The sequence below is a fragment of the Amia ocellicauda genome, chromosome 17 (genome assembly GCF_036373705.1).
Source record: "Amia ocellicauda isolate fAmiCal2 chromosome 17, fAmiCal2.hap1, whole genome shotgun sequence".
NCBI lineage: Eukaryota > Metazoa > Chordata > Actinopteri > Amiiformes > Amiidae > Amia > Amia ocellicauda.
The window spans coordinates 27,508,228-27,536,146 of record NC_089866.1 but is presented as its reverse complement, the minus strand read 5'-3'; the positions used below and the strand labels follow the sequence as shown (position 1 = coordinate 27,536,146).

Genomic DNA, 27,919 nt, shown 5'->3' with positions numbered 1-27,919 from the left:
ACTCCACCGTCCATGTGTGTGGCCTTGGTTCTAGGCTCCGCTTCAGCTGGTGGCCTGCTACCAGTGTCCCCGGAAACCTGGCACACATGGTGTGGTTAAGCCTACGGGCCTACGCGGCACTTGTATCCCACACTCTGGTGTCTGGATACACAGTGTTCTGTCCAGCACCAAGGTTTGGTTTGGGTGCCATTGTGCAGTAGCCCCTGTTGTTGGCCAGTGTAGCGTTGCCAGGTGGAGACAAGCTTACAGTGGCCAGTCCCGCTAGGCATTCCATCTTGTTGTGAGAGCGTCCCGTTGCTGTGTGTCTCTGGTGCCTGCACTGATCGGAGCCACCACTGCAGGCTCCTGCCAACGCGCTGTGTGGCACTCACATCAGAGCATGGAGAGAGTCTGCTCCTCCTCCGCTCGACCCTGCCATTGTGCTGCTTGCAGCCATCGAACCTTGTCCCCCACCTGGAGTGGAGAGTTAATCTGCTCTGTCTGTTTGCCAATTTGGACCCCGACCCTGCTATGACACGCCTCGGGTCCCAGTCACGTACAGAATGCTGCTGTCATCACCGCCGGCGTTAGCGAGCGACAGTAGGCACTTAGTGGATCAGAGTTCCACCTCTCCCTGAGCCCCCTGTCTCTTCCTCCAGGCCAGCAACCTCGCATGTTGTGCCTGCTGCTCCAGCTGTGCCTACCTTTCTTGCTGTGCTCACTCCCGTGAAGGCAGCAGAGCAAAGAAGGAGACCATTGGAGCAGCGCCTCCGGGCCCCTTCCTCTTCCTCACTCCAGGCCCTGGCCTCTGCCTTAACAAAGCTGGAGCCCAAGCAGCCTGTATCCGCAGCATGGTGCTCATTTACACGTCTACACAGGGCCTGATTTGTTAGGCCTTATGTATATTCAGTGCTGTTCAGAGGAGGCCACCCATGCTGGCCCTGTGTAGCCCGCTGCATATGTTGTCACAAGTGTGAGTGTGTTACTCTGCTACCCCATTGTATACAGTTCACTGAGCCCTGTATTAAGCATAGGGCATGGAACTGGAACACAGTAGAACTCGCTGTTGTCCACTCCTTGCTGCCTGGAAAGGCCAGAAGGGGCTGCTCCTGTGGTAAACGAGGGCACATGATCTGGTCTTTTGTTGCCCCACTTCTTTATTTAGCCTTGCTGTCACAGTAGAGCTTGCTGTCACTCCTCTCCAAGCTGTGCTACTTGAGCAGGAGGTAACTGCTCCTGTGGTGGGTGCAGGCACAAGAACAGGTCTCCTGCTGCACCACCTTGTATATTGGCTCCTTCTTTTCTCACAGTAGAGCTTGCTGTCACCCGCTCCTAGCTGTGCTAGTCAAACAGGAGGTGACTGCTCTTGTGTAAAGTGAGTTGCCCCTCTTTGTAGAGTAGAGCTCACTGTCGCCCAAGATAGTTCCGTTCTGCATGGCTGAGTGCCCAGCTGAAGTAAGTGACCACCCGCTCTCCATCTGGCCCGGTCTGGGACAGCACTGCTCCCACCCTGCTGTTGCTGGCATCGGTGTCCAGGATGAAGGGGGTCTTGGGGTCGGAATATGCAAGCACTGGAGCCTGGGTCAGGGTGTCTTGGAGCTGGGCGAAGGCGGAAGCGCAGGCGTTGACCCAGTGAAACTGCTACCCCTTTTCCATGAGGTGGTGGAGAGGGCTGGCCACATGTGTAATGTCCCGGACAAACTGCCGATAATAAGAGGCCAGGAAGCTGCGGAGTTCCACGACAGAGGTGGGGGCAGGCCAGTCTTGTATGGCGGCTACCTTGGTGGGGTCCGTGGCTACCCCATCCCATCCCACGACATGTCCCAGGAAGGTGACCTGTCTTGTAAGCAGCTCGCACTTCCGGTGGTTGAGCCAGAGACCAGCCTGGCGAATGTGCCCCGGGATGTAATGGAGGTCAGTGAGGGCCCCGGTGAAGTCAGGGGTGTGGACCAGGAGGTTGTCCAGGTACAGGACACATTGTGACCAGGGAATGGGAGACAGCACCCGCTCCATGAGGCACTCGAAAGTGGCGGCACGTTGCACAGTCTGAAAGGCATCACTGTAAACTGCCATAAGCCCTGCCCTATGGAGAATGCAGTTTTCGGACGGGCCTCCGGAGCCATTTCCACCTACCAGTAGCCGCTGTGTTGGTCAAGGGAGCTGAACCAGGTGAAACCCGCGATGTAGTCCAGGGCATCATCAATCCTTGGCAGCAGATAGGAGTCCTTCCTGGTGAACTGGTTCAGCCACATGTAATTGACACAGAACTGCCATGGTCTTTCTTCTTGACCAGCACCGCCGGGGCTGACCACGGGCTGTCAGACGGTTCGATCACCCCCGCAGCGGACATCTCCCTGATTTATGCCTCCGTGGCCGACCTCTTTGCCCCTCAGGGGCCCTCTAGAGTATTGGGGGCCCCAGGGAGTTGTCTGTCTTGCCTGTCCTTACACTTCGCCTCTGAACACATTAGTATGTAGGCTATTGGGTATTATACGCCAAATGTATATGCAATTTAAAATGTAAATGGTAAATTTCCCGCTTTCCACATGACAAAATAGAAACTATTCAAAAGTGTATTCATAGCAACATAGAAACGTATATGACTGAGAGGGTATTTCCTTATTAAGGACCTGAGTTGTCCCCTCGGCCTCTCCCATAGGTGCTTGTACAGCCGCTTCTGCTGTTCAATAAGTGTCTGCTGAGGTAGAGTGCTTCCATGTCAGGCCCCTTCCAGGCCTGGCATGTTAAATAAATACATTTATCACCTATGCATCCAGACTGGGTTCTTCAGTGCTAATGCATCACTAGCCATTGTTTGTGGCTTTTGTCAGACAAAAAGCATTGGTGCAAACTCTTACCGTTTTATAAAATTATGATTCTTAAAATATTTTTTCACAGAAAAAAAAATCTTACTGAACCCAACTTTTGGAAAACCAACCAAAAAAAAAAAATAATAATAAAAATAATATTGGATTAACAAAAATAAACACGACAGTCAAACTGCAAGTTTGTCTTTCTAGTTTTGCATACAATTACAGGAGATTCTAGTGTCGATTGTTCGTTTATTTGTACTTTTTTTCTCATTATTTTGAAGCATTTTCTTAATGCTTAAAAATATGCTACCAACTGCAGTGAAGGAACGCATTACTTCGAGAACCAGCGGACCGCAGAGACAAGGTTTCCATTGGATATACAGATGCAGATGGCGCTTGTGCACTGACAGTCTCAGAATGAAGCATGCCACGAACTGTGAGCCGAGAAGCTGTGGTCGTATGCACAGTGCCGAAATGAGAAGACTCGGCATGTATTAGGTGAGAAGGGAATATTGATACTTTCAGGAAATACAATATTGCACTGGGATTTATTGTGCAGGTGTCAAGGGACAAGTATCAAGTGTCCTTGGCGCATTTGAAGATGTGTACAAAGTGGTTGAAGATACAATGCAATGAGCTCAAGTCCTAATATGGTCACAGTATGGAGAAGGAGGAATACACTTTACCTCTCCAAAAAAGACGAGATCCAAATAGATTTTTTTTTTAAAGATGAGCAGTCAGAGAATAACCGCGAATGAATGTGCAGACGCTGAGAAATCCCATCGTACACAGTATTGTATGTTTGAATGATGCACGTTTAAAAGGGGATGGGAAGGCTGTTTCGTTTTATAAATGAAAACCGATTCAACAATAGAAGAACGAAATTGATAAAGAAAATGACAATTATTTAGGTTTATCTGTGTTTGGAGAAGACTTGAAGTGAACCATTGTTTATGAAAAAAACAAAAACAAATTAAAGTATAGGCTTTGGAAATACATTGTAATTGAAAGATTGGAAAGAACTACAATACAGATTGGAGAGAAGAGGTATAATGTTAAAATCCACACGGTGAACCACCTGGATTGAACAGCGGATTTAAGTTTTATTTTTCTGTGTCCATGGTCCTAATAACCCCGGAATGGTTGAGACGTTAAGCATAGCGGTGATTGGAGGCCCTGGAGTGGGGAAAACTTCCATTATACGTCAATTTCTTTACAATGACTTCACTGAGGTTTATACCCCAACCAGCTCAAGGTATGTGTACAGACCTTCAGTGATTTTGAATGGTAACATGTACGATTTGAAGATTATGGATGTCCCGCCTATGTCGTCTTTCCCCGCCAGCACAAGCCAGGTAGGGATCTTTGAAAAGAGTGACTACACACAAATGAGTCTTACCATTAAAAAATAAATAAAAATAGTAAAATGTAAAGCTGTCTTTCATATGTGTTCTGCTAATATTATTAGCATGAGCTAATATATTTGCTTAATTTGAGGATTTATGTTTATTCTGTTTACCACAGAAACACGACGGCAAATCAGAAGCCTTATTAGATTTTCTTTCTTGTTGTTATTCTTCTTCTTCTTCTTCTTCTTCTTCTTATTATTATTATTATTATTGATAAAAGTTGAATTTTTTTCTGCTTAAAAGTATATGTCAATATACTAGCACAGATGTTCAATTTTCAAATTCATTCGCATTTTAAATCATGTAGAGGTATCGTGTATTTGCCAGAAAATACAGTTATACTGTTGTGTACACTGCCCGTAACAGAATTTCCCTTACCACAGAGGTCCAATCGTGGTAGTGTAAATCCACTCGCATGTTCTAAAAGCATCAATATTTTTTGAGGAGGAAAAAGTTTAATATTACATTTGTTTGTATGTATTGTCTGCTTCCTTGCTTCCCTCTGGTCCCCATATAAACCCTGTCTATGACTAGTTGCAAACTTTTGTCAGTTTATCTACAATCCCGAGAAGTCTCCCTGTGCCTCTGTATAGCTTTAAAACCTCGACATCTTGTTTGACTTCCCGACCACGACTTTGATCTTCCCGTTTGCCTGATCACCCGACCCTTGGTTGTGCCCACGACCACGTCTTTGCCTAACCTTTGATTGCCCTGTCCTGCCGATATATACCCATGCCTGTCTTGATCCCACCAGCACCGCAACTGGGTTCACTTGTTCCCGTGCCCATGGGATGTTAAAGTATCTATGAACTTTACATTGCTGTGGAATACTGCTGTGAGTTTGCAGGTCTCATTTTCAGTAGAGTTTTGATTAAAGAAAGCAATTAAAAAAAAATACAAATTGTGATGTCTTTAATTTGGGGTTGGGAGGGGGGTGTTGCCTACAAGGTGGATAGGCTTTTAAGTAGCCTACATCTTTCAACAGTAGATGAATAGTCGGAATGGAATCTATGAAGGTTATGCTCCAAACACAATTAAAACATAAGGTATATGTATATACACCACCGGTCCAAAGTTTTAGAACACCTACATTTTTCCAGTTTTTAATAAAATTTACGCAGTTTAATTTCTCCATGTACTCTTGAAATTAAAGCATATAACAAATAATTCAAAATAAAGAAATTATAGAATAGTTAACAAAATGTAACCCCTTAAGCTGACAAACCCCTCTGGTACCCTTAAAAGCGACATGTGCTTATTTTTAATCCCATGTGTACTCTTCACTGTTGTTGTTTGCCAAGTGCTTGGTATCCCATGAAAGCTGAGACTCTTTATTTCCCCCCTCACCCACCCCTCTCTGGAACTAGACAGTCTACTGATCAAAACAAAACCTCTTACCATTGTACCATTTCAGGTTATTCACTGGACTTGAACTGCTTCAATTTCAATAAAAACTGTAAAAATGGGAGTGTTCTAAAACTTCTGACCGGTAGTGTGTATATATACAGTTAGGTCCATAAATATTTGGACAGTGACACAATTGTCGTCATTTTGGCTCTGTATGCCATCACAATGTATTTGAAAGGAAATAATCATCTTGTGCTTTAAGTGTAGAATTTCATCTTTTAATTTGAGGGTAATTACAAATTAGGAATTACACCCATTTTTTAGGGGCTCAAAAGTAATTGGACAAACTAACATAATTGTGAATTAAATTGAGTTTCAATACTTGGTTGCAAACCCTTTGCAGTCAATGAGTGCCTGAAGTCTGGAACCCATAGACATCACCAGATGCTGGGTTTCTTCCCTGGTGATGCTCTGCCAGGCCTCATTGACTGCAAAGGGAGAGGACAGGGCATCAGGGGTCGTTGAGTTGTCAGCGGAGTTCCATAATTAAGCGAGTACAAGGAAACTTAAATTAATTATCTTCATTAATTCTTTTTGTGGGAGAAATTATTCAAAACGTTAATTGGGTGCACCATGATCAATCAATGGATTAAAAGGTATTCTTGTGGATTATTATGTAATATATTTACAAAAAGTGTGAATGTGACAAGACCCCTCCATTTACCCATTCAAAAATTATTCATGTCAGTTATTCAGATCAGTCTTAAGCGATCAAGTGATCAGTCTTTTTTAATTTAATATAGTGACCTTCACAAAACAATTTGTGCATAGTGTTTCAATGTGTACATGCAAAATAATTTTATGGAAACATGGAGCACAGTAGATGGGTGGAATGGAGTGCCAGCAGCTGCATCTACATATTCCTAGGGTGTGAGGGGTCCTGGGGATGGCCATGCAGGCTTTAGGTGAACTGTGTGACCAGGGTAGTGGTTAGTGCCTGCTGCACATAATTGCTATGGGGACTCTGGGGGGGTGGATGTTCTGTTTCATATGTTCCCTTGTCTGTCTGCCCTGGATGTGCAGGTAAGTGACAGTAAGTCACAGCCTTCTTCCCATTCAGCTCTCTGTGAGTGTGGTTTTGTTCAAAGTACAGCCTGTAGTTTTGGAAAGGAGCTGTGCCTGAATAAATCAGTGCAGTGATTTACAGTGAACATTTTACCTGACCAGCATTGTTAGGCTGCACTTCATTCCTCCCACGGCAAGGTGGTCATGTATTCTGCGTAATTAAACCATTTATTAAATTTTTCATGATTCCTTTAATCTCAATTAGTCATTCTATGTGCATTGGCATTTATGTAGTCATGCTTCCCTTTATTATGTCATAAGTGAATAATGTTCATTATTTCTTAGAATGTGTAAATACATTTAAAATGTTTGTTTACTAGTAGTACCACAATTTGTCAAGTTAAAAGCATTACTGATTTCCCCACCAATTTACATAAAATACTGAAATCATAACATACATTCTGTAACAAATTATATTACAAAGTTAACAATATATATTAAGATTGTTCACAAGCAGCACATTAAATGTCACTTAGTTTCCTTAAAAGAAAATGTCCTGAACATTAAAACATGCTAATGAATTTCTTCAAAAACTTGGCCATATCTTTCAGCATCTACAGAATTGGTAACAAATGTATTTTAGCCTTTCATGTTGTAGTTTGTTAATTGCAGCGTCTATGTAGTACCTCTTGTGCGATTGCTTGGTATATAATAAGTCTGCGACATTGTTTAATTTAACTTTCATCACAGCTTTTAAACCACTGAATCAGATCCATCAGTACCTTGCCAATGTATTGTAATCAGTTGAGTTGAGATATTAAACTTTGCAATTTCTGGAGGTCCTGTGGTCGCCATGGCTTAGGTGGCAACTTTTACGGTATTCAAGTATTCAAGATTTAACTTTTTGTTTTTTTTAACAGTTGCAACCAGCTTTTGGAAAATTTACTCAGATATTCCTGGCATGTGCTATTATATGGGCATTACAAGTTTAAATGGCAGTAAGCCACAAAATGTTATTGTATGCCGGGTGATATGAGACAAGTCCAGTCGCATTGTGAAATGTTTAAATGGATTTGAAGGTAATTTTAATAAAGACCTGTGACATGAATAATTCAGAGTGCAGATTAACTTTATTCACTAATATTACTTTCAGTTTGGAGGTATTCGATAGTCCTTGGAGAACAGTATGTTTTACACATTGTTTGATCTTTTATATCTGTAGAGTTGTCAGTAACTAATAGATACTCTCAGACATCTTTACCAGTTGTAAAATGTTGATCTTGTGCAAATCAGCAATTTGGGTTAGATTCCCTTCTCAGTTGACCTGCTATAGGAACGGCTCCCGCATGTATTACATGTTTTGCAGTAATGCACATACTTTGGAATTACCAGTTTCTTCAAGGTGAATATTAGCAAAAACAAATGCTTCTGTCAAATCTAAAATAACATATCAAGGTGGATAGTGTTGCGTACGTTCACAATCAAAAAGCTTTTATTTGAGTAATGTCTTTGAATTCATGTTTAGATCTCTTGATATTTATTGCATCAATTTATTCAATTACAATTTATACTCCACATAATAAGATTGTATTTTTCTAATTGTTAAAAGCGTGAATTGTGAAAAGCGTGAAAATTCTTAATTGTGAATTTGATTAACCGGGGTGGGCTGCTGGCCGGTCCAGGCATCCACACAGGTCGAGCTGCTCACCAAACTAAAAAAAATTGTCTGGCCCTTCTGGCATTTGCCAGAATTGCCCGATGGCCAGTCCGCCTATGCTGTCAAGGACGGCACATTGGATCAGTTTAAACTACACTAAGTACTCTGCCTTTCCCATTTCCTGAACTGATGTGTGTCTCGCAAGCTATGCCTGTTTCTTTTGAGGTCCAAAAAACATTGGCCAAAATGGTTTAATAGAGGTATGCAAAAAAATATCAAGAGAAAGAAAATGTTGTATAGCGCATAGAAAAGGGATGGAGACTAAACAAAATACATAGAATATGTTGAGCTGCAAAGAGATCTTAAGAAAGGGATCAGGAAAGCAAAGCGGGAAATAGAAAAAAAGATAGCTCTTGGAGCTTAAGCTAATGCAAAGAGCTTTTTTCAATACTACAATGGCAAGAGGTCAATAAAGGAGGAAGTGAAAGAGCTAAAGGGCAAAAATGGAAGTATCTTGGAAAACAAACAAGATATGGCAAATGTTCTAAATGAGTATTTCACAGAGGTTTTTACAAAATAAAAAATGGATAACATGCCATACGTTAACAATCACTCCAGTCAAACCCTAAGAGAGATACTAAGTATCTAGGTACTAAAGGGACTAGCAGAATTTAAAACAAACAAATCACCTGGGCCAGATGGTATATTTCCAACAGTACTTAAAGAAATTAGGGAAATTATTTATAGGCCGCTAACTCAAATATTCCAAATGACACTTTGGAACAGGGGATGTGCCAACTGACTGGAAGACAGCAAATGTCATACCAATCCACAAGAAAGGGGACAAAACTGAGCCAGGAAATTACAGACCAATCAGTCTCACCTGCATCACTTGAAAAAAATGATTAGACAGAAAATAGAGGAGCATCTTAATGAAAACCATATTCTTGGAGATAGTCAACATGGGTTTAGACGAGGCAGATAATTTCTTATTTTTGAACATGCAACTGCAGCTGTAGATCACATGAAAAAATATGATATGACATACTTCAATTTCAAAAAAACTTTTGATAAGGTTCCACACCAAAGACTGATCCTCAAATTGGAAGCTATAGGCATTCAGGATAATGTAAGTAGATGGATTATGAACTGGCTGATGTATAGGAAACAGAGGGTGTCGATTAGAGGAGTTGCTTCTAACAAGAGTGAGGTTGTTAGTGGAGTTCCCCTGGAAACAGTATTAGGGCTGGTGCTTTTTCTAATCTATATTAATGATCTGGACTCTGGGATAGTTAGCAAACCTGTCAAATTTGTAGATGATACTAAAATAGGTGGCTCAGCAGATACAATCTCTGCAGCACAGGTTATTCAAAGGGACAGATAATATTCAGTTGTGGGCCGACACCTGGCAGATGAAACTCAATGTGGTCAAGTGCAAGGTATTACATGCGGTTAATGTCCACTATAATGGGAGGAATAGAACTAGAAGAAGTAACCCATGAGAAAAACTTAGGAGTTTATGTTGACTCCTCACTTTCCCCATCCAAACAATGTGGTGAAGCAATAAAATGTCAAACAAAATACTAGGGTATATTGTCAAAACTGTAGAATTTAGAAGAAGGGAAGTAATGTTAAGACTGTACAATGCACTAGTTAGACCTCATCTGGAATACTGTGTACAGTTCTGTGCTCCACACTTCAAGAAAGATATCGCTGCTCCAGAGGCAGTTCAGAGGAGAGCAATCAGACTTATTCCAGATTTGAAGGGAATGTCCTACTCAGAGAGACTGAGGGAACTGAACCTTTTCACCCTGAAACAGAGAAGACAACGTGGGGACTTGATTAAAGTCTTCAAAATCATGAAGGGCATTGGCCACATCAAACCAGAGGAGCTTTTCCAGATCAGCAGGGACACACGCACCCGGGGAACAAATGGAAATTGGGCTTCAAGGCATTCAAGACAGAAAACAGGAGACAAGTTAACAATTTGGGAACATTCAAAAATAGACTGGATAGGATCCTTGGATCACTTAGTTATTAATGGACACCGAACGAGCACGATGGGTCAAATGGCCTCCTCTCATTTGTAAACTTTCTTATTTTTCTTATGTTCTTATCACTCACACACACATTCACACATACTGTCTTTCCCCATGTTTTCCTTTTTTGATGTATGTGGGTCTCCTTGCAGTCTTCTCCTCCTTGGAGTCCCACAGCTAGAGTCCCTGCCCTTTGGAGATGTGTCCCTTCAGAAGGTTGGCACTGAGGCTGCTGGCGCAGAGGTCCTGGGGGCTGTTAAATACTCCACCTGTAACTAATGCACTAATTACACAAGTCACAAGGATCATGCAAGTCCCTCCCAGTCAGGAAGGCTTATAGCACAATTAATGGCCGCTTTTGAAAAGGGCAGTGCCAGACGCACAGTTACACAGTTACAATAGCTCACAACAATACTAATAATAATACCCTTCAATATAACCGGTTCTGATTTACAGAAACTGCATCGATATATGGTCAAAGTGGGCTAAGTAAGTAAGTAACTAACTAACAAACAGTTGCTGCCATTATTACAATACAGGTGCAATTTATGTATCTCTTAACTAAACAAGTAAACACGTAAACTATCCCATACTTAGCTGAGCCGAGCTAGGCTTGTGTGGACATTCTGTGGCAAACGACAGCATCAACAGCTGCAATACAAGGGTTAAGACCAGCTAATTTAACTTCGACAATAAACTCACAAGTCTGTCAGGATCGCGCTGGGATCCCATTGCTTTTCTCATTGCCTGTCACTCCTGTGCCACACCACTCATATAGAGAGTCCTCTCCTTGCTACACCATCCAAGTTCCCCTTTGAGTACAGGGACATGGCAGCAGTCTTTAGCAAGTCCCAAGACTAATGACTACCTCCACATTGCCCCCGGGACTGTGCTATAGACCTGCTCCCAGGCACCTCCCGACCATGGGGACATATCTATCCTCTTTCACTTCTTGAAACAAAGGCCATGGAGGAAGGCCCTGTTGCTCTGTTGCTCGACTTGATCCATCATTGAACATCTCCCACTTTTGTCACCAAAAAGGATGGACTCTGACCATACATTGACTATACAGTGAGGGAAAAAAGTATTTGATCCCCTGCTGATTTTGTATGTTTGCTCACTGACAAAGAAATGATCGGTCTATAATTTTTTTGGTAGGTGTATTTTAACAGTGAGAGACAGAATAACAAAAACAACGCATTTCAAAAAAGTTATACATTGATTTGCATGTTAATGAGGGAAATAAGTATTTGATCCCCTATCAATCAGCAAGATTTCTGGCTCCCAGGTGTCTTTTATACAGGTAACGAGCTGAGATTAGGAGCACTCTCTTAAAGGGAGTGCTCCTAATCTCAGCTCGTTACCTGTATAAAAGACACCTGTCCACAGAACCAATCAATCAATCAGATTCCAAACTCTCCACCATGACCAAGACCAAAGAGCTGTCCAAGGATGTCAGGGACAAGATTGTAGACCTACACAAGGCTGGAATGGGCTACAAGACCATCGCCAAGCAGCTTGGTGAGAAGGTGACAACAGTTGGTGCGATTATTCGCAAATGGAAGAAACACAAAATAACTGTCAGTCTCCCTCGGTCTGGGGCTCCATGCAAGATCTCACCTCGTGGAGTTTCAATGATCATGAGAACGGTGAGGAATCAGCCCAGAACTACACGAGAGGATCTTGTTAATGATCTCAAGGCAGCTGGGACCATAGTCACCAAGAAAACAATTGGTAACACACTATGCCGTGAAGGACTGAAATCCTGCAGCACTCGCAAGGTCCCCCTGCTCAAGAAAGCACATGTACAGGCCCATCTGAAGTTTGCCAATGAACATCTGAATGATTCAGAGGAGAACTGGGTGAAAGTGTTGTGGTCAGATGAGTCCAAAATCAAGCTCTTTGGCATCAACTCAACTCACCGTGTTTGGAGGAGGAGGAATGACCCCAAGAACACCATCCCCACCGTCAAACATGGAGGTGGAAACATTATGCTTTGGGGGTGTTTTTCTGCTAAGGGGACAGGACAACTGCACTTCTGAATAATGGACTATATGTGAAGCGGAAAAGTATCAGTTTCATCCCAAGAACATCAGTTTCCTGGGTTAGTTCATAGATGCCGGTGGAGTACACATGGATCAAGCAGAAGTGAAAGCAGTTACTGACTGGCCTCAAACCCAGACTGTCAAGCATCTTCCGAGGTTTCTCAGATTTGCTAACTTTTTTCGCCAGTTCATCCAAAACTTCAGCTCTGTCGCCTCTCCACTCACTTCCATCCTTTAAAGGACCACTCGCACCCTGCCCAGGATGAAATCTGCCACTACATCTTTTGAGAGACTCAAGACACTGTTCATAACTGCACCCATTCTGAAGCATCCTGAGCCATATCTTCCCTGTGTCATGGAAGTTGACATCTCCGAGTCTGGAGTGGGGCCTGTTCTTTCCCAATGTCATGGTCAGCCACCTAAGCTCCACCCATGTGCCTTCTTTAAAAAAAAAACTAAACTATGATATTGTGAATTGAGAACTTTTGGAAATCAAACTGACTTTTGAGGAGTGGAGACATTGGCTTGAGGGAGCCATCCTTTCCTTGTCCTCACACACCTTTGAAATCTAGAATATATCCACTCTGCAAAATTCTTCTCTCGCTTCAACTTTACCATAACCTACTGTCCCGGTTCCAAGAATACCAAAGCCAACTCCCTGTCATGCCAGTACAACACCTCCACTACAGCATGCCCCACAGCTCCCATCCTATCTCGCACCTGCATCTTGGCTACCATCAGGTGGGACATCATGGAACAAATCCAGCAGGCAGCCACTTCAGATCCAGCTGCTTAATTACACAGCATCCAGGACATATGTTCCAACCTCTGTACGCCCTCAGCTCCTTCGATGGATACACTCATCCCATGCTTCTGGGCATCCTGGAGTTCAACTAAATAAATTCTGGTGGCCAACTCTGTCCAAAGACGTCACCCGTTTTGTCTCCGCCTCTGTGTCCTGTGCACAGTCCAAGCCTTCCCTCCAAATGCCTGCAGGTCTACTTGAACCATTACCTATACTGCACCATCCATGGTCCCACATTTACATTTACATTCCACCAGTTTATTTAAATCTCAGAATTACACCACCATGTGTAAATAATTAATTTGAATGTTTTAGTTTACTAGTAGGAACACATAATTTGTCAATTAAATAGTATAAAAAACACCACTGGTATTTGACAAATATCTTGACAAAAAATATTTAGCCTTTCGGGTTAAATTTGGAAATAATTATTTAATTTTAATGCAATGTCATTTTCAATATCGCACATCTGTAAGCAATTTCAATATGTCTTTATAAGCCTTATTCTGCGTGTCACAAACTTGGGGCCGCATTAAATCAAAACTTTGACCCACCTGCTAATAGCAAACTACAAGGCTGTACATCATAGCGGTTACATTTCTGATTAGAAGAAAGTGGCATCTTACTAAAAATGAACCTGCAACTGAGTACAGTTCTGTAGTTTTCTGTTAGCGGGTGGGTCAAAGTTTTGATTTAATCCAGCCCTTAGTTTTTGTTTTTCGCATTCCTTCGAATATAGCAGGATCACATATAATTTCATCCACTCCCCCCATATTGCACCATGTATACAATTAATTTGTGCATGGTGCAGAATGGATTATGCCATGCAAAATGACGTTTTGAATATGGCAAAGAATGTGGACTTATGCATGATAGCCATTTGCTTATAACTGTACTGATTTTACAGAGGTGGTACGTCACCTGTAATGACCTTGTGTACCTGATAAGCCCTGTTACATAAGTACACTGTCAGACATCTTTACCAGTTGTAACATTTTTGTCTTGTGCAAATCAGCAATTTGGGGTTGATATTCCCTTTTCACTTAACATGCTGTAGAAATGTAGATTGTTCATAAATGCAGTAGTTTTGGACTATATATTTTTTCCACATGCCAATATTATCACAAACAAATGCCTCGATGTCAAAAATAAAATAAAATCTTATCACAGTTCATAGAAGTTTCCCTTATGTTTTAACAGGAGGAGTTCATTTAATAGCTTTCATTCTTGGGCTTTGGTTTTCTGTGTTTTTTGTGGTGATAAGTGTCAGTCTATTGTTGACTTTTGAGTGTGGTCTAAAGATAACTTACAAGTTATGAAAAATAAATTATTCTCAATGGGGTACAGAATACCAGGTGTATATTGTTGTGTGTGCTAGCTCAATTTAATGTTTGACTTGTTTTGACTCAATGTTTAGGTCTCTCGTTGTTCCTTTTAACGCTTCAATTTATTAAATGACCATTTATAATAATCTTAATTATTTGTATTTTTTGCAAAAAATGCAGGGCTCTACTTATGACCTTAGCTAAGCTAATTCACCTTATCATTGTTTCTACAATTTAGCCACCTCTTTGTCCAGACCATACTAATTAAAGTTAGAATAGAGAAATATTAATGTTTACATAACTAAATATAACAGAAGTAAGAATAATTGTTCAATAGTTACCTGGATACTGTTTGTCAACAATTTTGTAAACAGGTGTTATTTTTGAAGTTGAAAATAGTTCTCAAAAAGGAGTATGGGATATAACCTAACAACTAGGAAACTAAAGCTCCATAGCAAAGCTACTAATATCTGTGTACATGGTCCTCCCCCTGTTAGAGCTCAAGCTAACTCCACACAGGTCGCACTTCTTCTTTTGCCTTTCACAAGCACAGGAGAACCTTCACTCCAAGCCCAAATTATTCAAACCTTTGTTGACATTCCTTATGTTTCAAACAACCACCCTTTGTCTTCAGACTGAACGTCAGTGGCTGCCTCTTTCCAGGTATTGTGAGTGTTTTTTTCATTCGGGTCTTCCATTTTGTTTTAGATTTTTTCTTCTCTCTTCCGAGTCCGTACTGGACAACAGAAAAAAGTTTTGAGATTCCAGGACTCTGCTAATCTGCTGCTCTCTTGTTTGCCGGATAGGTGAGTCATAAGGTCTCTTTTTTGTTTCTTTTCAGGGAGCAAAATACAGCAGTAGGGGTGACCAGTCTCAAGTTGCCCTGGAACACACTATTTCAGAGGAGGTAGGCCCAAGCAAAGCCAGTGTGCTGCTTGATGGCCCTCCTTGACTTCCTTAAGGAAGTTCAGTCAATCTGGGACAAACCTGCTTCCATCAAAATGGTGGAGCCCCATTTGTGTCAAGAGAACAGAGGTTGTGGGCCTGGCAGCCTTTCCTATGATAGATTCGACTATTGCTTCCATTGTCTCCAACCCTCCTTTCTTGTCCACAGGATTTCTTTTGCCTTAACCCTCTCCACTCCGGACCATTTACACCATTTGTGCATACATCTTCCACAATGGTAAATGACACAAACATCAGCCATGCAATTAATGCTCATAATATTGGTTGTGAGAAAAATTACACATCTTCAGACTCAATTTGTATTTCAAAGATAAAAAAAAGCCAAATAATGTATAGCTGAACTTCAGTAGGGCACAAGGAAAATCAAACGAGAATAAATGGAATAAAAATTTGAAACTTATGGACACAAACAGAACATGATCCTGTCATTCAAATCACAGAATTTGTACAAACAGAACATGACAATAGCTTTCAAATAACACATTTTCATTGTAAAAAAATTACTTTATACATAAAAGGAATATGAACAAGCAAAAAATGTATACAAAACAAAACCATTTTATACAACTTGTTTTTTTGTTTCTTCAACACTAAAAAAAAAACGGTTTCTGTCCAGGATCAATCAAAGTGGCACATTGCAGATTTTACATCAACATGGTTTGTCTTCTTGAACATTTTATTTGGCACAGTATATCACTCCTGTAATTAAATATATATTTATATGACTAAAAATTACTAAAACTCATTTTACAGGCGTCTGATAAAACGGATATACAGTGAGGGAAAAAAGTATTTGATCCCCTGCTGATTTTGTACGTTTGCCCACTGACAAAGAGATGATCAGTCTATAATTTTAATGGTAGGTGTATTTTGACAGTGAGAGACAGAATAACAACAAAAAAATCCAGAACAACGCATTTCAAAAAAGTTATACATTGATTTGCATGTTAATGAGGGAAATAAGTATTTGATCCCCTATCAATCAGCAAGATTTCTGGCTCCCAGGTGTCTTTTATACAGGTAACGAGCTAAGATTAGGAGCACTCTCTTAAAGGGAGTGCTCCTAATCTCAGCTCGTTTCCTGTATAAAAGACACCTGTCCACAGAACCAATCAATCAATCAGATTCCAAACTCTCCACCATGACCAAGACCAAAGAGCTGTCCAAGGATGTCAGGGAGAAGATTGTAGACCTACACAAGGCTGGAATGGGCTACAAGACCATCGCCAAGCAGCTTGGTGAGAAGGTGACAACAGTTGGTGCGATTATTCGCAAATGGAAGAAACACAAAATAACTGTCAGTCTCCCTCGGTCTGGGGCTCCATGCAAGATCTCACCTCGTGGAGTTTCAATGATCATGAGAACGGTGAGGAATCAGCCCAGAACTACACGGGAGGATCTTGTTAATGATCTCAAGGCAGCTGGGACCATAGTCACCAAGAAAACAATTGGTAACGCACTACGCCGTGAAGGACTGAAATCCTGCAGCGCCCGCAAGGTCCCCCTGCTCAAGAAAGCACATGTACAGGCCCATATGATGTTTGCCAATGAACATCTGAATGATTCAGAGGAGAACTGGGTGAAAGTGTTGTGGTCAGATGAGACCAAAATCAAGCTCTTTGGCATCAACTCAACTCACCGTGTTTGGAGGAGGAGGAATGACCCCAAGAACAAGTTTTTCTGGATTTTTCTGTTGTTATTCTGTCTCTCACTGTTAAAATACACCTACCATAAAAATTATAGACTGATCATTTCTTTGTCAGTGGGCAAACATACAAAATCAGCAGGGGATCAAATACTTTTTTCCCTCACTGTAAAAATAGCATGTGTATTCTTGAACATCAATGTTCTGACTATATATAATCCAGTATATATTATTTGATGTTCTATCAAACACAGATAAGTTCAGATCCAATTATGTTAAATCGTTGTGTATTAGTACACTGTAAACAATTTTGCATCTTGACATTTTGAGCCTTCTATGGGTGTATGTTGCTTCCACCAAAACGTGGATGTTCTTGTTCTGATAAGTAGACCTCTGGTTCTAGAATATGTCATAATTGTCAATATTTTATGATATTTTGTATTCCTACTACCAAGTATCCTTCCACCCCCCATTTCAGAATGTGGAGGGGGGTGGAATAAATGCTTCACATTGTTAGAAAGCTCAGAGTCTCAGCTTTCATGGGATACCAAACACTTGCTAAACAACACAACAGTGAAGAGTACACATGAGATTAAAGAGAAGCACATGGATTTGGTGCCCATATAAGGGTACCAGAGGGTTTGTCAGCTTAAGGGGTTAAATTTTGTTAAACAAAATTATTCCATGATTTATTTTTTGTCTACAATTGTTTATTGATTCTATATTTTAATTTCACAATTGTACACTGACAACTCAAATTTGCTCTATAGTTGTGTGTGTGTTAATACTGCAGTTTTTGTAGCATACAAAACAAAGTGTAATTTTGGACAAGCAAACATACAAAATGGATATAACCAGCTTTAAATGTGTGTATCAGTGGCATAACAGATTAATTTCACAGTGACTCATTATTTGTCCATGTACATAGAGAAACCAGCTGTAAAAAAGATGACCTTAGCATAGCATAGCTGACACATTGGCATTATATCCAAAATTATCCTTTGGTGCAAAATTGGAAATAATCTGTGTTCGTGCAAGCTGTATAGTTAGGAGGCTATTGAAAATATATACTGTTAACATGCCATACATTGAGGCTGTTAATGTGTGGTAATAATGGTAGGGAGATGTCACAATATGTTTCACAACTGAAAGCAGTGTCTTATTTAGAGTTAGAGTGCATTCTTATACAATGTTATGTTAGCAATTTTACAGTGATTGGGAACAACATCTGTGAGAAATGTCTGTTTGAAGATCTTAGCTAATATTCTTTTAACATACCTCATTTCATATGCTGAGGTTATGTATCAATCAAAATATATTCCACATCATGCTCGGAGCTTTGTGAAATATCGACTGATTAAACATCATTTCTATTATATTTGTCAAGAACATTAGACAACAACACTAGACCTCTGAAGGTGTGCTGTGGTATCTGGCACCAAAACGTTAGCAGCAGATCCTTTAAGTCCTGTAAGTTGCGAGGTGGGGCCTCCATGGATCGGACTTGTTTGTCCAACACATTCCACAGATGCTCGATTGGATTGAGATCTGGGGAATTTGGAGGACAAGTTAAAACCATGAACTTGTGATTCATCAGACCAGGCCACCTTCTTCCATTGCTCCGTGGTCCAGTTTCGGGAGTGGATGGGTCAGCATGGGCACCCTGACTGGTCTGCAGCTACGCAGCCCCATACGCAACAAACTGCGATGCACTGTGTGTTCTGACACTTTTCTATCAGAACCAGCATTCACTTTTTCAGCAATTTGAGCTACAGTAGCTCGTCTGTTGGATCGGACCACACGGGCCAGCCTTCTCTCCCCACGTGCATCAATGAGCCTTGGCCGCCCATGACCCTTTTGCCGGTTCACTGCTTTTCCTTGCTTGGACCACTTTTGGTACTGACCACTGCAGACCAGGAACACCCCACAAGAGCTGCAGTTTTGGACATGCTCTGACCCAGTCGTCTAGCCATCACAAGTCGCTCAGATCCTTATGCTTGCCCATTTTTCCTGCTTCTAAGACATCAACTTTGAGGACAAAATGTTCACTTGCTGCCTAATAATATCCCAACCATGGGACATGAGATTATCAGTGTTATTCACTTCACCTGTCAGTGGTCATAATGTTATGGCTGATTGGTGTATATTGCTCTAAAATGTTAGATATGTTTTCTTAATAGATTTGTGAAGATACAGTATTAGGTTATACATTTTGTATTTCTTCTTTCTACATTTCTTATTGTCCTGTTTCTACATTGTCTTTTTTGTAATTTCTGCCAAGTTTATATATATATATATATATATATATATATATATATACACACCGATCAGCCATAAAGTTATGAGAGACGTGAAAGAGTCTGGAGATGCTGTGGTGAACGTTATGCTGCCTGCAACATCATCCACCATGACCGGTTTGGATGTGGGTCAGTGATGGTCTGGGGAGGCATATCCTTGGAGGGTTGTAGAGACCTCCACGTGCTAGCCAATGGTACCCTGACTGCAGTGGGTCCTGGGTTCCTCCTGGTGCAGGACAATGCCTGGCCTCATGTGGCCAGAGTGTGTAGGCAGTTCCTGGATGATGAAGGCATTGATGCCATTGATTGGCCCTCACATTCCCCAGACCTGAATCCAATTGAGAACCCTTGGGACGTTATTTATCAGTGTATCCGATGCCGCCAAGTAGCACAACAGACTGTCCAGGAGCTCACTGATGCCCTGATCCAGGTCTGGGAGGAGATCCCCAAGGACACCATCCGCCATCTCATCAGGAGCATGTGCAGACGTTGTCGGGAGTGCATACAGGCACGTGGTGGCCATACACACTACTGAGTTACATTATGAGTTGCCATGATGAAATTCACGCAAGTTGGAACAGCCTGTGATACTTGTTTACTTAGATTTTTCAGTGTGAGTTTGAAACCAGCCCTCAACCGGTTGGTGATTTTGGTTTCCATTGACCGTTGTTACGTCATTTTGTTCTCAACGAATTACACAATGTACAATAAAGATTTTGATCTTGAATATATTTTGTTCATCGAAATCCGATGTTTGATTTAAGTGTTCCCTCCCTGTATATAGATATACACTCTCACTTTCAACTGCTTTTATTTTCAGCAAACTTAACGTGTAAATATTTGTATGAACATAAAAAGATTCAACAACTAATACATAAACTGAACAAGTTTCACACACATGTGACTAACACAAATGGAATAATGTGTCCCTGAACAAAGGGGGGTCAAAATCAAAAGTAACAGTCAATGCATCTAGTGGCCACACCAGATACTAAGTACTGCAGTGCTTCTTCTCCTCATGGACTGGACCAGATTTGCCAGTTTTTGCTGTGAGATGTTACCCCACTCTTCCACCAAGGCACTTGCAAGTTCCTGTACATTTCTCGGGGGAATGGCTCTAGCCCTCACCCTCCAATCCAACAGGTCCCAGACGTGCTCAATGGGATTGAAATCCGGGCTCTTTGCTGGCCATGGCAGAACACTGACATTCCTGTATTGCAGGAAATCACGTCCAGCGAAGGTGGGTTTGTGCCCATAGGTATGGCAAGCCAAATGATCATTTAGAGACATCTCTAAATCATTTAAAGATATCTCTAAATCATTTAAAGATATCTTCAAATATTTCAAGATATCTCTAAATCATTTAAAGATATCTTCAAATATTTCAAGATATCTTCAAATAATTCCAGATATCTTCAAATATTTAAAGATATCTCTAAATCATTTAAAGATATCTGCAAATCAATTAGAGATATCTGCAAATCATTTAAAGATATCTCATTTAAAAGTACATTTAGAGATATCTCTAAATGATTTGAAGATATATCTAAATGATTTGCAGATAACTCTAAATCATTTAAAGTATGGACATTGCAATTTATTGCCCTGGCCACATCTGCAGTCCTCATGCCTCCTTGCAGCATTCCTAAGGCACGTTCATGCAGATGAGCAGGAACCCTGGTCATCTTTCTTTTGGTGTTTTTCAGAGTCAGTAGAAAGGTCTCTTTAGTGTCCTAAGTTTTTATAACTGTGACCTTAATTGCCTACCGTCTGTAAGCTGTTAGTGTCTTAACAACTGTTCCACAGTTGCATGTTAATTAATTGTTTATGGTTCATTGAACAAGCATGGAAAACATTGTTTAAACCCTTTACAATAAAGATATGTAAAGTTATTTGGATTTTTACAAAATTATCTTTAAAATACTTTGTCCTGAAAAAGGGACGTTTCTTTTTTTTTGCTGAGTATATAAAGTCTAACAAAAAAAGTTAACAAAGCTGATTCAGAGAAAGGCAGATAAGTGCATTAGTATTGTTGAGTGCACTAAATTATTGTGGATGTTAATTAATACAGGCGGATATTTTTCCCCTCCTTGTTTAGTTTTCATAATCCTATCTAAGAGAATGCTTACTTAAAACGTGAATAAAACACATCCAGTGGGAAAACACAAGACTGCAAAAAAAGACAGACAGGAGTGTTAGAAACAAGTACATGATAGAGAGGGAGAAAACAAAAGCATGATTAATTCTACAGCATAGCAAAGAATGTATTGGGATTGCAACTAAAGATTTATAAAACACTTAAGAGTCTGACATACTTTAAAGCTCTCTAGTGCTTTTGCTTCCTTTATTCCATATAATGCTCTTATGCTCAGAGCTTCATGAACTATCAGCTGATAGAACTGGTGGATAATGTTTTCGTCACTATTAACTAATCTAGACAGAATGCACTCTAAATAAGACCCTACTTTCATTTGTGAAACATATTGTGACATCTCCCTACCATTATTACCACACATTAACAGCCTCAATGTATGGCATGTTAATCGAGGTAAGATGTCTGTTTTTTTTTTTACAAGATTTAAAATGTGTTTATGTATGTATTTTTCTTTCTGGCATGTTTTCTACATTTTATCTATTGTTTTGTTTTGTTTCTGTTTGTTTGCTTTTTGCTCTTTTCATTATAAGAGGGATCTGAGATATTGCAAAAACACTTAGCATTCCACGATATATTTTTAATAGCCTCCTACTATACAGCTTGCATGAACACAGATTATTTCCAATTTTGCACCAAAGGATAATTTTGGATATAATGTAAATGTGTCAGCTATACATGCTATGCTAAGGTCATCTTTTTACAGCTGGTTCCTCTATGTACATGTTACTTTTTGGACAAATAATTAGTCACTGTGAAATTCATCTGTTATGCCAATGATACACAAATTTAAAGCTGGGTATGTCCATTTCGTATGTTTGCTTGTCCAAAATTACACTTTGTATGCTACACAAACTGCTGTATTAACACACACACACACAACTATAGAGCAAATCTCAGTTGTCAATTAACCTAAGCAGCACATTGTAAGGATGGAACCTCCTATAAAAGTGACTTGAACTAAAACATTTCAGGTCAAGAATATAGAGCAAGGCAAAACTGATACAAAGACTTGATTGATAAGTCAGTCTTTTATGAGTTGAACCCCTGTCCAACTCCACTTTCCAGAGTGACCACTCAACCCACCAGAGTATCCAATAGCAGCTGCCTATTAGCATACAAGATGACAATGGAGCCCTCAGCCCCCTCTCCCACATGCCAGGGTCGACTCTCTCGGAGGTAATCAACTCACCCCTCCCAAAAGCATTTTAGACAAGCGTGTCTCCTCACTTCATATTTATCAATAGCTTTTGATATGTTATTGATACAAGACTGGTAGTCAGGTTGTCTCCTCATCAACCTTTTGTTACATTATTGCCACCACAGCCCCCCTGCCAGGTTTCTCAAACTGTGGAGTAATAGGGTGGAAATTACCCAGTTTCAGACTGTTTATTCCTTAGAACATCTTCAGAATATGGGGAGAAATCAGAGCATGGGGAGAACATTACACCTCCAGAATCAAACCTGGGTCCCAGGAGCTGTGAGGCAGCAGCCCTTTCCACATGCCACTGTACCAACACAGTACCCCCTAATGTCACCAAATAAATATTGCTTTCTTAAAGTATTATGTCCATACTCTAGAAGCAGATACATGTTTCCATGATTTATAACTTAATACTTAATACTTACTGCAATGGCAAGTTAGCTGGTGTGTCTGGCAAGATTGTTCAGGATCTGTACATAGTACAATACTCAGCAGCTTGGTATAATTAAAACTCCCATTTCTGATCAGTGCTGGGATTCCTCCTTCAGTTGCTGGTGAGGTACAGGATTTAAAAAGTCAAGATGAGACACAAGAAATCCATGAGGGGATCTGACAACTGTTGATTGCCGCCACGCTGAAATCGCAATGGATAAACTGATATCTTTTGAATTGCCCTATTTCTGTGAAATGACTTTTTCTACACTTACACACATTAAAAAACTGTACTGTCGTGACTCACAAGAGTGAAAATTGGCTCTCGGTTATTGGATTATTTCATATCCAGTCATGGTCAATCAGAATAGTGGATTGTCAGGTAGCAGTGTCTGTGAAAGCCGCTAATTGGTAGTTTCACATCAAAATACACAGCAGTTTATATGAGGTGATAATTACGGTAAAAAACATACACAAGGGGGTGTCAAAACAGGATAAATCATACTTTATTGACCTTGACACACACCTTCGAAACCCACCTGGAAAAGGGAGGCCCCTCCTGTCAATGTTTTAAAATCTTATTTAATCATTTCTATACTATTTTTTTAAATATGTAAAATAATTTAAAATGTAATGTCTTTTTTTAACTACTATTATGTCACATGCTTGTTTTGCAGTTACGTTATGCTCTGCAGCAAATATACAAAAACATACTTGTTTTGAAGCCAACAATATACCAGACGTATAATATAGGTGGATTGAACGATTGATGATAAATGTATTACCTTCATCCATCTATTTGAATGTGTTTTCAGGAGTGGGTGGATCTACGATGCCGGGGAGTGCGGAACGCCAGTGCATACATCCTGGTCTACAATATTTGCTGTGTAGGGAGCTTTGAATATGTGAAAATGATCCGGCAACAGATTGTGGAGCACAGGTACATGTACACACTTGATAACTAGTTTACAAGATTACATTAGGCCACATCGTAGCTGTTGTTTTCAGAAACATGTACCATTATAATTCTTCTCACCATAATTAGAAAATATGTATCCAAATATATTAGTATTGTCTTTCCCTGTGATTACTGTGTAATCTGGAGAGACCCTTAAATAGGAAAGATTGTGTAATGTACATTTAAACTGAAGTGATTTAAAGCAAATTACATGTGAAACAATATAATAGAAAATAATGCAAGATAGTCTGTGACTGTAAAATTGTTTTCTTTATTGAGTTTTATTCCTCTTAATAAGGCAAAATAAACTAGCAACAATTATCTTCCTTATTCCACTCACATAGGGCAAAAGGAAATAATTTCAGCTGTTTTTTTTTTTTTTTTTTCTTTCTTTCATATTAGCTAGGTATTTGAGGAATGCTCCTCTGGAATTGAATAGAATTGAATCTCGAGTCCCATCACTTTTGACACATGATACAGAACTTAATGGAATCAGATTTAATATATTTGTCTTTGATTTGTTTAAGAACCATTTTACTTAATGTCTCCGATTCATCTGAACAACTGATGTATACTTTGCATTTTGTGGTACGCTCTTTGTTATTTCTGCTAATTTGGGATCTTTCAGTAATGTGTATTCAAATTGTTAATTATCAATATGTATGTATGTTATGTTAATCAAAGGGAGACAATGCCAATTAAATCCATTTCCATCCACTAAACTACAAAACATCCAAACCTCCTTGGTGGGTGGATACTAATGCAATCCACTTTATATATATTTTAATGAAGCACAGACACTTTAGTGTTCAATAAAAGCATACAGTAGAAAAATACATTACACTACAAGTGGTCTCTGGTTTAGAACTAATCTAACTGGGACAGTGTGTTTTCCTCTGCCACATCAATCAAAATAGGAGGCATTCTGAAGAATGAGGCATTTGTTTCAGAATCTCATACAAGAAAACAAAAGTATATTATACATATATTACATAGCTCATCAAATTCTTAAAGACTAGTTTATATATCAATACCCAATATACCTGGTGTACAACTGCTTCTAATTAACAGTTTTAACCCTGTGCAATGTACATATCTCCTTGGCTTTTTTTTATTCAAAACAAGATCTTTAACTTTTAGATGTTCACTTTGGCTAGGGGGGAAGATATTTATAGAACACAGATAACAATTCCTTTTGTAGCAGATAATCCTTTTTAGGTTTTACAAACTGAAGTGTTATAGTGACAAAGCAGAAATACAATATATTTAATATCGTTATGCCTTCACACATTTCTATCTGTGATGTTCTAGAGTGGGCAACAGCAGTGAGATTCCTATCTTGGTGGTGGGGAGCAAAAGGGACCTCCAGCGGCAGCGCTTCACCCCCCGCAGGGCCGTGTCGGTGCTAGTGAAGAAGACCTGGAAGTGCGGCTATGTGGAGTGCTCGGCCAAGTACAACTGGCACATCACCCTGCTGTTCAAAGAGCTCCTGTGCAGCACAGTGGCCCATGGCCTCAAACACAATTACAGCTCCATCCGCCTGCAGGGTGCACTGCACCGCAACCGCTGCAACATCATGTGACCAGTGACCAGTGTTGCTCTTCTCAAGTGCTTTGCTAGGGGGCTCTAAAGTCATTTACTGCAAACACAAGAAGCCTACATTTTTTGGAATCCTTTTTTATTCCAGCAAGAAACTCCCATCTGGTAAATACAGTTGCACGTGAAGAAAACAGCACCACTTTCCAACATCCTTTTACCAAGTTTGACTGGATCTCTTTACTTTTGTAACTGCCACAGAGATTCCTGTTTATGTTTTTATTATGCATTGATTTGTTTGAAGGGGACCCTGTTGTAATATAAAATGTAATGTGCAGTGTGTAATAATTCAGTCTGCAATGCCAGTGTCTCAGGGCGGCTTAGTCTCTTTGTTCCACTGGTCTGGTTTTTGCCATGTTTCCAATTTTGGCTGGGTGCCCCTATTGAGAGAAACTTTTACACTTCCTGGAAGTTCATTCAGACTACCTCAAATAGCCTCTGCTGAACCCTGACAAATGAATGTAGAATTCTCTCCAACTGAGTCGATTACTCCTGAGGAAGTTAGTTAGGCAACATTTGCTAATCAGCTTTGCCACCTCAAAAGATGATCTGTTTGGGAAGTGGGGCCACTGGGCAAATATCTTGCCTTCAATTTCCCCAGGTGAAGTTAATCCAGAATGGGGTACACCAAACTGGGAGAAAACATCTTTAACTTACTTTTTTGATTCCTTGTTTAGTTTGTGTAGAATGGTGCAATGCATCTGCCAGGATGAAAAAGTGTCCTCTGTATGTACTATTGAAACAAATCCATCCCATCCTAAGATACACATTAAAAACGCAATAATTCAAATTATTCATGTTCTTTCTGAAGCACTGGGACACCACTAAAACATGGGAAATATCCAGATTCTACTTGAATGGAATTGTATACTCTGAGGTACAACAAACCAGTGGCTATTCCAGACCATTTGTTCAATGCTAATGTACTTTACTCTTTCAATGCATGCAATGAGCATGCAATAACCATGGCCAGAACTGTACAACCCATTCAAAGAAAGGCTATGATAAAAGAGTAAAGTGTTTGTGCACTCTGTCACTCATGTATATGATGAGCACCATTGCCAATTCCTGAAATTCACCTTCAGAAAATATTTATTTCACTGGAGAAGTTAGCATTAAAATTTTATTTTAATAATAATAATTTAAAAATCGAATACAAAAAATGAACTTTCAGCCAATACAGCCTATCTTTGAAAAAAGCATAAGCATAACATAAAATACATTTTCTTTCATTTCAGTGTATTGGTGTATTCTCTGTTTTTCTTATAGTAATATGTTCTAAGATGTTTCATGCTTACCTCACCACAGGAAAGGGTACTGTCAGGGAATGAAAATAGTTCCTGCTATTCTGTACTCAGTGGGGTTTTATGAATGATGACTATTTTTGCACCAGTGGTGCTTTCTGTAAAACTTTGTGAAGCTTAATGAAGGCAAAAGAGAACGTTTTGCAGCAGAGTATTATTTACTTAATGTAATACCAACTATGAGCAGCTCATACTAATGCCCTGGATGTCTGGTGCGAGACTTTGCTTTTACACAGAGAAAGATGTTTTCTTCTGCCAAGTGACAAATCCTTTTGACCAAAGTGTTCATGCTTTTGGGTTAATTCAGACACATTTCAGGTAGGGATTATAAGAAATGTAATTATAGTAGTACAGAAATTATAGGAAATTATACCATCTCTTACAATAAATATTGATAAGTATATGCCATGCCATGTTACAATAGGCATATAGTAAAATGTCTAGGGCCATTTGAAGCTTCCAAAGATGTTAGGTTTAAAGCACAACCATAGTCTTCTATTTATTTAGACGTGGTCTGACTTCAATACCTGAAGTTAGAACACAGTAAGTGTTCTGCAGATCCAGTCCTTGTTCGTATTCATTCCACCTGATATCTTTCTTTCATAACTTCAACTAATTATTAGATTAATTGAAACCAATTAAACCATTTCCCTAGATCTACAGAAGTCGATGATTTAAATTAGCCAATAACACCTGCTTAATTTTATTGGGCAAGATTTGAAGAACACTGCAATTGAGTAACACATCAGCTCTACATCACTGCTGTTGAAATTTCACATTTTGTATTCACCCTGGCTCCAGCCTGAGTTACAAATGTATAGCAATTCTAAGTAACTGGCTATTATTGTTTGCTTAATGGTCAGTTTTAAAAGCAAGTTAAT

General features: G+C 40.0%; 1 protein-coding gene across 1 annotated transcript; it reads left to right on the top strand.

Annotated features, from left to right (window-relative positions):
• Positions 1-3,699: 3,699 nt before the first annotated feature.
• rasl10a (RAS-like, family 10, member A) lies at positions 3,700-26,803 on the top strand. The gene is made up of 3 exons (XM_066689183.1): positions 3,700-4,147; positions 23,996-24,120; positions 25,450-26,803. Exons 1-3 carry the CDS (start codon positions 3,932-3,934, stop codon positions 25,718-25,720), a joined length of 612 nt encoding a protein of 203 aa, XP_066545280.1. The 5' UTR covers positions 3,700-3,931; the 3' UTR covers positions 25,721-26,803.
• The last annotated feature ends 1,116 nt before the right edge of the window (positions 26,804-27,919 follow it).

What these genes read in the sequence shown, in the direction of transcription:
- rasl10a (XM_066689183.1), top strand. Translation starts at nt 3,932, where the DNA reads ATGGTTGAGACGTTAAGCATAGCGGTGATTGGAGGCCCTGGAGTGGGG. An exon ending in TCCCCGCCAGCACAAGCCAG is followed by an intron (nt 4,148 to 23,995) that starts GTAGGGATCTTT and finishes ATGTGTTTTCAG; the next exon opens with GAGTGGGTGGATCTACGATG. An exon ending in CAACAGATTGTGGAGCACAG is followed by an intron (nt 24,121 to 25,449) that starts GTACATGTACAC and finishes GTGATGTTCTAG; the next exon opens with AGTGGGCAACAGCAGTGAGA.